General features: G+C 39.9%; 1 protein-coding gene across 2 annotated transcripts; it reads left to right on the top strand.

Annotated features, from left to right (window-relative positions):
- Window positions 1–1,050: 1,050 nt before the first annotated feature.
- LOC111662013 (monocarboxylate transporter 12-B-like) lies at window positions 1,051–13,489 on the top strand. Of its 2 annotated transcripts, XM_023415745.2 has the most exons (9): window positions 1,051–1,216; window positions 3,742–4,084; window positions 6,865–6,968; window positions 7,396–7,539; window positions 8,734–8,829; window positions 9,051–9,207; window positions 10,061–10,807; window positions 10,894–11,153; window positions 11,712–13,489. In XM_023415745.2, the coding sequence occupies exons 2-9, from the start codon at window positions 3,948–3,950 to the stop codon at window positions 11,897–11,899; spliced, it is 1,833 nt and encodes a 610-aa protein (XP_023271513.1). In that variant the 5' UTR covers window positions 1,051–1,216; window positions 3,742–3,947; the 3' UTR covers window positions 11,900–13,489. The 2 variants fall into 2 exon arrangements, with proteins under 2 accessions (XP_023271513.1, XP_023271515.1); XM_023415747.2 differs by lacking the exon at window positions 8,734–8,829.
- Window positions 13,490–13,732: the final 243 nt, after the last annotated feature.

Raw genomic sequence — 13,732 nt, 5'->3', positions numbered from 1 at the left:
TAAGAGGAAGACAAAAATAGCAGAAGCTATGACACTGATTTCCTTACAAGGATTTAACATAATTTTTTGTTGTTGGTGGGCATTAAAAATCCCACAGAAGACAGAAAAAGAGGGAAGATGTACTGCTGACTGAATTGTTGCATCAGCACTGGTTTACATAACAAAAAACAATGTGTTTCAAGTGAAGCTGTATTAATGAATCTGGTGGGTAGGGGCCAATTTGTCCCTCCTGGCATCCTGTAGCAATACAATCCAATAATACAATCATACAAGTTTTCAGACTTATCTAATTTAAGAGAGTATCACTACAGAAAGACTGGGGATTTGTCAGCTTGAGCTGGGGAACTATTAGCCTCAGGTTAGGTAGCTAGCGTAGCTTCAGCAATGGAGGTAGCTTTATGTTAGCTTTAGCAAAGCAGCTAGCTTCATGTTAGCTTCAGCTAGATAGCTACTTTTGTTATCTTCAGCTTGGTACCACCTTCTCAGCTTCAGCTAGTTTTAAGTTACCTTTAGCTAGGTAGCTAGCTGAATAATTTAACATGCAGGTTACCTTAGGAAAACATGGACTGAGTTACTGAAAGACTATTTAAGGAAAAGTAAGCTTAGCTAGCCATTAGCTACATCTCTCCATTTTAATTACTTAAGTTCTGTATTCTTATAGTTAGCTTATATTTTTTACCCATTTAATTAAGGTTTTACTGCTTTTTGTCAGTTTAATGTTCGATACCACTATGTTAAATATTATTTTCAAAAATAAAATCAGGTCAAAATATGTACAGGAAACTCTTGTGCTCTTGTAGGAATATAGGAGAGGAGTTATCTTTATCACAGGAGATAAAACACTTAAAAGCTTTTATTCACTTTTGCTCTTGTACCAGGCTGCGCAGGGGCTATAACTCAGTATTATGACATTCTTATAGCAATAAAAAAAACACACCATAAAGTAAAATACTTACTACCGACACACACTTGACGTCTGAGTGGAAATATTTAGGGACTTCTCCTCCTCCTCCTCCTCCTCCCTCCCTCCCTCCTCATATCCTCAGTCTGAGGCACAGCTGAGCTGCAGAGCACCTTCGGGGTGTTTGCAGGCAGCAGCTGGAAAAGTTTCTTTGTGTAAATGTCTTTTTTAAATCGCCTGTTTGTGCTGCTGCCGAACATTTGGGCCATGAATCGGTAACACAGATCGAGGAGCAGAGCCCGGCTGGAGGTTGATGTAAGTCAACACACACTTACCTTTTCACTTCATTTTTGTCTTCTTTTTTTTTTTTAAATCATGTTTGTCTCGCACTGATGGTTTTTATTCTCTGTCTGTACTAGTCTTTCCAGATTCAGTTCTCTCTCTCTCTCTCTCTCTCTCTCTCTCTCTCTCTCTCTCTTCTGTCCTCATGTCTGTTTTTGTTTTTCCTGGTAATTTACTCTGAGTAAACCTCCCATTTCAGGATATCACGTTCATACGCTGGTGTTGTTTTTCAGTTTTAAAAAACAAAACAAAAACATGCCCATGCAGCAGCAAAACACATGAAAACGTGTTCAATTACGAAATGAAAAGTCAAAATATAAAAAGTGAATGTGCTTGCAGATGTCGTCCATTGTAAATGCAGTGGTGTGATTTGTATAGTACCAATTTTAAGGATCTGATCTGAAACTTTTAAGACAAACTTTATGTTTATTTAACTCCTTCCGAATTAATGCAAATGTGTTATCACTTATTAAAGTATTATTACACTTACATTGCAATTTCATTGTATCAATAAAAAATGTAAAATTGATGCAGATAGATTAAACATGGCTAAGAAACCTAGTAATAATTAGATTGAACAGTATGAACAAGGAAGTAATGCTAAATGTTTGTCAAGAGTTGATCTACAGCTTATTGTAACTATATCTCAGGGCGATGTTTGTCAGCACCACCATACTCAAGCTGCAGGCTAAGTCTATGCAGTGGGCTAGCGTTTAAGTGTTAAGTCCCCCTGTAAGTATGCTGCTGCCCTCCATGAGGTCTCTCATAATGCCGAGATTCAAAGTTACACTGTGGTGTTACCAAGTTCACGTAGTCCTTTGACTGTTCGCCACGCTGCTGCTTGGGTGAAAATATGTTGTTGCTTTACAGCTGGAGGGATTCTCTCTGTTAGAGATGTACTTAGTCTGTCAATCAACACACTCAGACACACACACACACACACACACACACATGCTAACTTTACAACCTGTTAGTCCGCAGAGATAACCTTTCAGTGCAGCAGATGACAAAGCAAAAGTGGCTGCACAGAAACCTTTGGACGGGTGCACGAGAGCAGTTTCAACAGGACAAAGATGACTTTATTCTCTTTTTATGTTTTTAATCGGTTTGTCTGTGTTTCTTTTACTGTTTCATTACTTCATTGGAAGTTAGCAGTCTTGTAAGTGAGGTCTCTGTCTTTTCCCACACACACACACACACACACACACACACACACACACGCAGGTACACACATAGACATGTAGCTTGTTTGTCCAGATTCTTTAAACATTTGCTTGATTGTGTTTGCAATGGTAAAACAGAAGAGGGCTTTCAATATGACTATAGCAACGTACATGCAAAAACACATGCTAAAATCCTCCCCAAAAGCTGAAACTTGAAGAGATGGTTTAAGAGAAGATGTTGTAATGAATCCACAAAAAGCTGGATTATCATTCACAACTCTCCAAATTTACACAAAATCTACACAACGTCAGCTGGTTTGATTTCCCCCGACCCTCTTTGCCCCAAAGTTCGGAAGTTAAGCTAACTTAACTCAAAAACGTGACCCTGCCCCTCAAGATTTGACCCAACCTCCGAAAGCTAGATTTTATAATGTTTTGGACAGTACTTCCTTACACACATGCTGGAAGCCTCATACATTGTGTACACTACATGCAGGTTAAGTTACTTTAAACACTGCTGCCATTCTGTGCGTCACAAACAGGTCCGATGTGTTGCCTTTGTAAAAGATTTGTGGGAGTATGTGTGGAGCTTTCTCTGTTACACTTCCTCAACAGGCCTTTGGCTTCCAGCTGTCGTATAGTAAGTGTTTGGCGTCAGTGAAAAGAGATGTTTTTGCTGTTTTTGAGATGGAAATAAGTGGGTGAGGTCGAAGGGTATCGAGCAACGTGTCTGTGATTACTGTCCATTGTTTAGCGGTTAGGCTGGCTATTGTTTGATGCCAGTAGGTTGTCTTTCTCTGCAGTACAATGATTTAAACACACCCACACCAACTTAAAAGAAATCCTTTCTTTTCCAGTCTTCTGACAGCAGTTTTGACAGTGTTTTCAGCCTGATGTTATTCATCCAACCAGTGCTGCTCTCCACTGTTTCAGCCACAGACGTGAATGAAGAAAAACAGAGGCAGAGATATGAGCGCTCACACTGTTGCCTGCAATGAATTTCCCTCTTTTATCTAGCAGCAGAGGTGTAGCCAAACTAAACAGGATAAATCGCAATATTTGCCTAAAAATCCAGACGTCTACATCATTGTTTCCAGTTCACACTGATCTGAGCCTAAACAACAGGAAAATGGCTGAATTTCTTTATGTGTGTTGTTTTATTTGTGGAGATTTTGGCGCCATAGTGGGTTCTTCTTCCCTGGGTTTTCTGTTGATGAAGTTTCAATTTAATTAGATGAATTTAACCAGAGTAATCCGGTTGAATTTCTGTGAGCTTTACCTCTATATAATGCTGATATTAATGGTTAAATTTCTGTGGTTTCTGTGTTTTCTCAGTGACTGAGGAAGAGGAGGAGGGATAAGGAACAAGATCTTTAACCAAGTGACCGTGGTTTTGACAGAGCAAAGCCCGGCCAATGAAAACGTGCTGTTCACTTAGAAACAAAAGGAGAACACTGAGGAGTAGGGCTGTGACCGCCAGCATCCCGTGTGTCAGAGGGAAGGAATACTGATGCCAATCTGCCTTGTGATTGGCTGGAGTGATGGCAGTCACCATGGAGCAGAAGCTCAGAGGCGGCAGAAGGACGTCTGGGGTCATAGTCCCACCGGAAGGCGGCTGGGGTTGGATGATCGTCGCTGGCTGTTTCCTCGCCACCATCTGCATCCGGGCAGTGACCAGGTGATTTTGTGTGTGTGTGTGTGTGTGTGTGTGTGTGTGTGTGGAGGCCAGCTCAAACTGTCCTCACTGTCATGGTGTAAAACACAGAGCAGTCTTTAGAGTTTGATATGTTGCATCCCTACAGGTTTCAGTTGTAAGCTTTTAAGTCCAGTAAGTTATAGCTCTCAAAGAGGAAACTGCAATTCTTTTATACCATTCAGCATTTTTTGTGTGAACCACAGAGGTGTGTAGGAAAGTAAAGACATAAAAAAAAAAAAAAAATACAAGGGCTGGGTTCAAACTGAGGGCATCAGGATTGCATAACATGCATTTTACACAACTAGTCCATCAGGACAGCCAAACGTTTGATAAAAATGACTGACTGATCAGTTCAAAGCTCTTTACTGTAGCATATCAGTACGTCCATGTGAGATGTCATGTATCTAATCATAATAAATGCAAGAACATTTCATTTCATCTGGAACCACATGAGACACATAAATGATATTTTCTGGTCCTGGTTTCCTCATATCAAAAACTGCTGAACAGGACTTGACCTCTGCACAAAGAGATTTTTAGCTTCTGGATTAGCGGTACTGTACAGCATACAGCTGTGACATGCAGCTGTTCTTAACACTGCTTCATGTTCTCAGCTTTGACCATTAACACCTCCATGTTATTACTTGGCAGGACTCCGTCCCCACTCAGCACGAACTTTTAAGCTGCTAACCTATGTCAGCAGCCACGTTGTCTTTTTTCCACAGACTTTGAAATCCTGCTGAGATGTTTCCACGTTTCTAAGTTTGCATAGGCAGCACATTGTCATCACAACTCAGCCAATAACCGACATTGATTTACATTAAAAGTTCACTCTAGCTTTCAAGTATCATTTTCACGTTAAGAAAAATGAATTCTGTATAGATTAGGTGTAGAAATATGCTTTTTGGATCAACAGCATGTGCACACGTGGTGCAGGGACAGAATTCTCACCCACCCAGTAGCAGTTTTTCCAGCTTGAGCACAGATGGCTGTTTTTGCAGGTGTGAAGCTGGTGAGGGATCATGTTGTTGACACTGCACTGGCGACTTCTTCTAGATGTCCAGGGTGTCTGCGCAGATGACAGTGGGATTTGGGGTGGTAGTGGGAATTTCCTGTGCTGCCAGTTACAGTTCAGTTGTAGAGTTAATAGTGTGAAAAGGACCATAATTAATAGAGATGCTCCAGATTGAGGTAAAAATGAATTGAAAGTGCAAAATTCAAGTTATTTGACAAATTTTAATGACTGAAATTAAAAAGAAATCTTAAATGACAATGAGTTTAATAACCACAAAGAGTTTGTTTTCAGTGGAGCATTTAAAAAAAGAAATATAAGATTTGACACAATCACATTTTGAGTGAAAAACCTTAATCTACAAGGAACCTGTATCTGTCGGATAAATATAGTGCAGTAAAAAGTTCAATATTTCCCTCTGAATTGTAATGAAGTAGAAGTATAAAGCTAAAAAAGACTTTAGAAAAACTTATGTAATGTATGTACCTCAAAATTATACTTGAGCACAGGACAACTGTGGTTAATTTTACTGTCTATGATTTGTAAGTGATGGGAGGAGGGAGCTTGGACAATGTGTTGACCATGTAGTTTCTGGAGTGTCTCTGCTGTTGGACTTTTCCCATTTAAAATCTAATCTAATCTAATTAACCCTCATAAGTCTATATTTTGTAATAGTTAACGCATTCCTTGATTAAATAAAGGAATAAAATCTTAAGCTTGTAAAACTGCAGAACAGATCACACCACTGCTTTTGGACCACTCAGCTTCTAATTTCACTTTGTTGTCGGCCTTTGCCGCCTGCCATTAACATTTAACTTGCTTAGCAGGGAGAATTAACATTCCTGGCGCTTATTCTATGTGTGTGAACGTGTGTGTGCATGTGTGTGTGTGTGAAAGAGAGAGAGAAGGGACAAAAGGTTTGCATATGAAGCTAAAGATATAGAAAGAAAAAAAAAGTTAATTTCAGTCTGCAGTCTCACAGAGATCATATGGTAAAATCGTTATTACAATTATAAATGTAATATTTTGATGATAAAATGTTAATCTTATGAATGAAATGAGTGACTGGGATTTTTTTTTTCCCATGGTGTGTTCACAGCTCTGACCTGGTCAAATACCATGAGACCAAGGAGTGCTCTGTGGCATTATATAATGGACAATGAGGGTCATAAAAAAAGGATCACAGAGTACAGAGACCTCAGATTGTCGTGTATGAATGATAGTCATTAACTAATAAACCTGTCACTCACTAGTTTATGTGACCTAAATCATCTAATAATTATTGCATCACACAAGGGCTCAAAATCATGACATACCAGAAAAAGGTGACCCATTCTGATATAAGACACTTGTTCATCCTGACCTGCAGACACACCTGTTATATCAGCTGTCTCTGTGCTTTAATGACTGAATGAACATAATAAATCTCTTTTAAAGTCGTTATAAAGGAAACCCTGCCATATAGTCTTGCAAAACCTAGTGTCGCCAGTTTGTCACCCCCGTTAAAGTGGTACTGTCATGGATGTGTTTCTTAATCTTCTCATACTAACTAGTCTAACTCTAAACAAACTGGATAATGTGGCATGTTCTGCGCCACAGAAGGTTTTTACTGAGAAGGAGCTTTCCAGACAGCGACAGCACTTCAACAACAAATATATAAGCTTTTATAAGAATCGATGAGCCATAGAGAAAAGTAAGACTGTTATGTTAAAATGCACTAAATCTAACCTCCCCCTGTCTCCGTCTCCAGATGTGTTTCCATGTTCTTTGTGGAGTTCCAGCTGCACTTTGAGAAAGATTATTCCACCACCGCCTGGATCCACAGCCTGATCGACTGCACCACCATGCTTTGTGGTAAAACCATAAGTACCAGTATCTGAAGGCAGATCAGTGCTGCAGTTAGACCAGATTTGGCAAAGCAAATTTACTTACTTGTTTGCAGGGCATCCCATTTGTCTGTTTGGTGAAGGGTTCAGTGATTCCTTAACACAGAGCACAGCACAGCCGAGGAGAGGGTGATAGTTGCTGATACCAGTCAGGGAGTCTGTGTCGAAAATACAGTTGAAATGAAATACCAGACAAAACATAAAGACAGAGTATGGTTGCATCAAAACTGGAATGCAAAAACATTGATCAGGAAAATGATCCACTCTGTAATCTTCTCAGGTACAAAGAAATGACCAGTTCTATTATACCATGCATATGCATAAATTGGGGGTGAATATAGAGGCAACTGTTCAACCAGTGAAATGAGAGTAATCCACACAAAATGTCTTTCCAGCTCCTCTGGCTGGTTTCCTTGGGAGCCGTTTCTCCTGCCGAGGGACGGTGATTCTGGGAGGTCTGCTGTCTGCTACTGGTCTGATCCTCAGCTCCTTCGCCACCAGTCTGGAATATCTCTACATCTTCCTGGGCATCCTCACAGGTACACAAACGCATCACCTCCCATGATACCTGGCCACTTAATCAGTATCTATCGTTAAGCAAGCACTCCATTAGTCCTCCATGATGCTGTACACATAATATCTGTCCTCCACAGCAAGATTCAAAAACAACACAGGGATGTAGGATGGAGAAAGATCAGATGGTCCCTCGAACAGTGTGTGTTACATCTGATCAGCGCTGTTTAAACTTTGAGGAAAATAAATAATTGCATGTCTTAACTGATGTCTTACTTAACATGTCAGACAGGTGTCCCTGCTGATTTTTGTGGCTACAGATTGACATTAGGTGTGCCTACCATTTTATAGTTGATCTTAAGTTTTCTCCACCTCCTACACAAGTTAAAAATCAACAAAAAGCATTGATGGTGTCAGGGGTCTGGCCCTGTGCTGGGTCATCTCAGTAGCACCCTCATTTGGCTTGGGAGTGTAATTTCTTTACCCATTTATGTAAGAATACCTCAAAGTCTTCATTATTACATCATCAAAGGGAAGTTTGTCTTTCTTCAGTTTAACCTGCTGTTACAGTTCTTATTCTCATGAGTACCGAACATGTTTTTTTTGTGTTGAATCACTTTTTAAAACTTCCCCACTGGACTTGAAGTATCATATTTTACAGTCCTGTACATGTTGGGGCCTGGAGCTGGGAATGACATCCCACAATGAGTTCATTTTGTTCCAGTACAACTAGCTGTTTTTTTTTATTGTTACCAGTACAAGTTCATAACAACGCATTTTTGTGCATACCAACACTGTAGCAACATGTCCACAGATAGAAGTTGGACAGTACTGTGTGTACCACTGATGTAATGAAACACAAATAAGACAGAGGTACTAATAAACAGCTTTCACTTTTCTTTATGGGCAGAGCAGCCATCTTGGATTTTGAGGTCAGGGTTGGTGAGGTTCTTCCGACTTTCCGAGTCGTAAATCTGACTTTAAGGGGCATTCCAGTTGAAATTCTGACTTCCCGATTCAAATGGAACAATATATTGTATATATAATGATATTTCATGCTCCTGTGGAAAGCATCTGCCAAGTGAATGCAATTCAATGCAGGTATAGCAGAATGTATGTAGGTGTCCTGTCTTTTTGACAACCCGAAAAACTTCTGTTCAGATCTGGCAACATTTGGCAGGTTTAGCCAAACTGCAAACCGCTTTATTCATCCTCTACAGGTCTTGGCTTTGCTCTCAGCTACACACCAGCCATAGCGATGGTTGGGAGGTACTTCAATGAGAGGAAAGCTCTGGCCTATGGCATCGCCCTGTCTGGTAGTGACACCTTTTACTTACCTGCTGCTTTCTTTTCTTGTCATTTATACCTTACTTTCCCATCTCCTCTCTTCTACTCCTTCATTATCCTTTTTCTCTTTTTTTCTTACACAATTCTTTAACTTTTCTCTAGTCTGCTTGTAAGTTCCTCTCCCTTCTCTTCTTTTCTACTCTTCTCATCTCATTTCATCCCATCAAATCCAATTTCACCTCATCTTCAGGTAGTGGCATTGGGACCTTCATCCTGGCTCCTGCAGTCCAGATGCTTATAGAGCATTACTCTTGGAGAGGAGCTCTGCTTATCCTGGGAGGATTTGTTTCCAACCTGTGTGTGTGTGGCGCTCTGATGAGGCCACTGGAGCCAAGAGGAGGTCAAAGGTAAGTCCTCAGCTCCTTTGTTTTCAGGTCCAAGAAAAAGGAAATTACAGGGAAGGGGACTAATTAAAGTCTGTCAGGTACAGGTACAGTCTGACAGTGGAGACATATTTCCATATGTTCTACTGCGACTAAAGATTATTTCATTGCTGATTTGTTTATCAATACTCTTTTTGATTAACCTGTTAATCTTTTCATCCACTAAAAGTCACAAAATGATTAAATATGCCCTTGATAAGTTCCCACGGCGAATTCCAAGGTGCGCAAATGTCTTGTCCAAAAAACAGTCCGAAACCCATATAATTAATTTAGAATGACATAAAACAGAGGAGAGCAGCACATCCTTAGAACAACAAAAGGGTTTTCTCTTTTGGCCTGATAAATTCTTATCACATATTCAACTAATTATTTACATGACAATAACATTTGCTTTCTTGCCCAGAATTAAATAAGAAGATTGATACCACAACTTATATCTGTCTGATCAATATGAACCTGGACACAGCAACTGATTAGCTTAGCTTAACATGAAGACTGGTAACAGAGGGAGACAGCTAGCCTGTTTTTCTCTAGAGCTCAAAAATACACTTTCAGTTCACACTTCCTGAGCTCATTAATTTACAAGATATATCTCTTTTGTTTAACCTGTCCACAGTTGTGGATCAGTGAGAGGTTCAGAAAGTCACTGCCCCCTGGCACATATCCTCCTAAACAAATGATATAACTTGTTAATTAGTGATCTAAAACATATTTCCCAAAATCTTGAACTAATACTAGTAGAACTAAAATATGCCTAATTCAATTTGTTAAACTATTTCAACCTAATTTCTTCTGTTGTGTTTTCTTCCATCTAAAGGATATGGGCGAACAACATGACTAATGTGGAGCAAGACATGACAACAGCGCTGGACTCCAAAGACACTGAACAAGTACCTGCTGATTGCAGCCAAATAGAGCCAAAGCAGCTGGAAAGAAACAACTTAAAGGATATTCAAGAGCTACTCATAGCCAATGGAGCGCTCAAAAACATTGGGCTTGAAAACAACAGACTAGGTCAGGGGAACATAACACTGCTTTCAAGGCCAACAGATTTGAAGATAGCAGAATGCATTTTATTTAGCAACAAGCTAACAGAGACGATGCTAGGGGAGGTCAAACGCTCAGATTCTAAATCAGTAAATGGCAGCACAATTGAAGATATGAAATTGGTGGAAAGCATGAACTTCAACAATAAGTCAGCTGACATGGATGCTAAGAGAGAAAACTCAGGACTGATTGAAGCCAAACCAACAGATGCTCGTCAGTCAGATAAAGATGTTAGCCCTCCCCCAGGGCCTCTAGTGAACACAAAAACTTCGTCCAGAGGTAGCCGTTTTTGCCCCGTGTCAAGGGAGGAGTTTGGATTTCTTCTGACACCCGACTTCCTGATTCTGTCTGTGTCCTTCCTGTTTTTGGCGTACGGCTGCAGCGCTCCAGTCGTTTACCTCGTCCCTTACGCCCTCAGTGTTGGGGTGGAGCACCAGCACGCTGCCTTCCTCGTGTCCATATTTGGAGTCAGCGGCATTGTGGGGAACATCACCTTTGGATGGATCACGGATAGGAAGTAGGGATGGATGTGTGTTTTGAGTATGTGTGACAAATGGCAGGTATTTAATTAAGCCCGATACTAATAGATTTTCTTCCCTCTAGGTGTCTGAAGAAGTATCGCATGTTGAGCTACATGGTGGCGATTGGCATGGAGGGCCTCTGCTGTATGTTCATCCCCCTCCTCCACTCCTTCTCCCTCCTGGTCCCATTTTCTGTGCTCTACGGGTACTTTGACGGAGCATATGTAGCGCTCATCCCAGTGGTGACTTCTGACGTTGTGGGCTCCACCTATCTCACCTCCGCTTTGGGTGTGGTCTACTTCCTGCATGCAATCCCCTACCTGGTCAGCCCACCAATAGGAGGTAACTGTTCCTTCATTTATTCGATTATAAAATTTCTCCAAATTTTGACCAAATGTACCCTACTGAAAGGGATAAAGAATTGTTTCCATTATCAATAAATATGGAGACTATTTTCTTGATTAGTTGATTAATGGTGTTGTCTGTGAAATGCCAGCAAACAGCAAATAATGCCTATTATCCTTTCCTAGAGCACAAGTTGATGTCTTCAAATGTCTTGTTTTGTCCAATCAACATCAGATTTTTGGTTCAATTTTTAGATGAAGGATTAATTGATAATGGAAAAAGAAGGTGCAGACTAATTGACTAATTGTTACAGCCCCAAAGGGATTGACCTTTTGCTCCTTGTACCATCAGTGTCTGCTTGTTTTTGTTCCGTAAATCAATGAATCTGATTTCCTTTCAATTTCTCTAGTCATGACATCCACCATTACAAAAAAATATTTGTGCATAGTTTTGTGCATAAACTGAGAAAAAACAAGAAAGGGACATGTTGAATCCTGGAATCTTGGAGCCAGATAGTAAATTTGGTCTTGACCCTTCCTGTCTCTCTGTCTCCAGGTTGGTTAGTAGACAGGACGGGCAACTACGCAGCAACCTTCTTCCTCAGTGGGGCTTCCTTCATGTTCAGCTCTCTGGTCCTAGTAGCTACTATGTTCGTCAGACGCTGCCGGAGGTCCAAGTTTAACTCAGCTGCACAGTTAAGGTCCAATCACACTGCTGCTGCAGCTGAGCAGGACATCATATGATGTGCCAGTCATGATGCTGCCTTTCCATCTGCGCTGATGTGCACCTCACCACTGCTGGGGTGTGGATTTTATCAAGGAATATAACACGGGTGCTATTTTGATGTGAATCATTTGTCGCTGGTTTTTTTTGTGCGTAGGTCCCAGAGCTCAGGTTCAACAACAACAGTGCTCAGAAGAACAAAAGACCAAAGAACCTGTGCCTTCTTTAAAATAACTACTGTATGTTGTGACTTTGAGACACAGATCATGTTATAATGACTTGTTATTTTTAGAATTTTCTCTTTGTTGTTGAATGTGGATATTTGTTTTGTCAAACCAAAGGGTTTTCTCACTTTGTTCAAGCCAAAATTTTCCATTAACACTGACAAGCTTTAGTGAGCTTTCCATTAACATGGGGCTGTACAAACTGTTCACACCAATTTAATATTGATTATCAAGTGTTGCTGTTATGATTTAAACTGTTAATTGAATTGTTTCCAAACCTTAATTTCCAAAGTTCTCATCTTCCCAAATGATTATGTTTAACAGTTCATCACTACTACTTCGATTCAAAACATTATCAAAAATAATGATACTCCGGTTCTAGTAGACATTTTGTAACATTGCTTATGTGATTTCTGTGTTTGCCTCACTGGCTGTAAGTTTGCTGCTGTGTTTGTGTCATATCAGAGGAAGCAGAAGAATGTCATTCATTTGTATGTATAATGAACATGTAAATAAAGTGATATTATTTTATGGTTAGTGGCAGGTGCAGAGGAGCAAAATACTGCAGACACACTTTTGCTTTTCATTAATAGTGAGATGAAAGGCTGCTGACCAAATAAAATGTTAGTGATAGACAGAAAAATTCATTGCTTCTTCTCAGTTTACCATGAATTTATAATCAGTCATTAACAAACTAAAGTGGATATTTCTCTTCAAGAATGTTTGACTCTATTAATGTGAAAACAAATAGTTTTTATACCTCAAATTATCACTAACTGTGGTGGTAACAATATGAAACTGTCTTTTTAGCTTGTGCTCCTCCAGAGCGTGCACCACTGGAGCTGGTCTCCAGGTATAAATATTTGGAAAAAGCAATATATATATCCAGTGACTAGTGATACAAGTGATGACTTGAAGGACATGAGAAGAAATCTAGCTAAAAATAACATAGGTAACGTTTATTTGATTTAAATTTTGTGATTTGATTTTATGATTTTAATGTTCACTTTGCCTGTGATATGACTTGTATCTCTATACATTAATGTTATACACATATCAAAAGATACCAGACATTTCAAGCAAAGAAAATGTATGTCGGCCCTCAGGCCAACACGTATCGTGTAGGCTCATCTTTTTGAAGGTTCGCAACCAACCAAAAAGTACAAATGACAACCTGCAACTGTAACACACAAAAACATTTTCCTTGCATTATTATGTACTAACTTTCACACTGTGTAATCTCTTACAGTGATCTTTAACCTCTTTGACAATAACATTAAAGATATAACTCCAGACCATGAAACTCTATGATGGTTGTGCTTCGAGTGTGTCGATCAAATCATGACACTTATGACGTAATAAATGCAATTAAAATATGTTCATGCAGTACACTTTTCTGTGGAGTTGATGTGATAGTTTTGCAAAATAAAGAAAATCATATTTATCCAATCATTCTGTGTTGTGTATGCCACAAGTGGCAAACTGCGGTGACGTCACTCATTGGTTTGTGAACTGCCGTTTTGAAGCCTCGAGTTTTCCTGCATCTGTGTCACGTGGGTTTCTCCACCTCCCCGCCCCTTTAGGAGACCGGAAGCAGGTCTGGGTGTATTCATTTCAATAGGTGAAGTG

The sequence above is a fragment of the Seriola lalandi genome, unplaced genomic scaffold, assembly GCF_002814215.2.
Source record: "Seriola lalandi dorsalis isolate HSWRI2012SDOR001 ecotype SW California unplaced genomic scaffold, Sedor1 jcf7180002054556, whole genome shotgun sequence".
Classification (NCBI taxonomy): domain Eukaryota; kingdom Metazoa; phylum Chordata; class Actinopteri; order Carangiformes; family Carangidae; genus Seriola; species Seriola lalandi.
The sequence above is the reverse complement of the archived record's forward strand: the minus strand, read 5'-3'. Positions and strand labels throughout refer to the sequence as shown.

Excerpts from the sequence above, each read along its gene's own strand:
- LOC111662013 (XM_023415745.2), top strand. The coding sequence starts at position 3,948 with ATGGCAGTCACCATGGAGCAGAAGCTCAGAGGCGGCAGAAGGACGTCT. Across the intron at positions 4,085-6,864 it reads TGCATCCGGGCAGTGACCAG|ATGTGTTTCCATGTTCTTTG; the intron begins GTGATTTTGTGT and ends CTCCGTCTCCAG. Across the intron at positions 11,154-11,711 it reads GGTCAGCCCACCAATAGGAG|GTTGGTTAGTAGACAGGACG; the intron begins GTAACTGTTCCT and ends CTCTGTCTCCAG.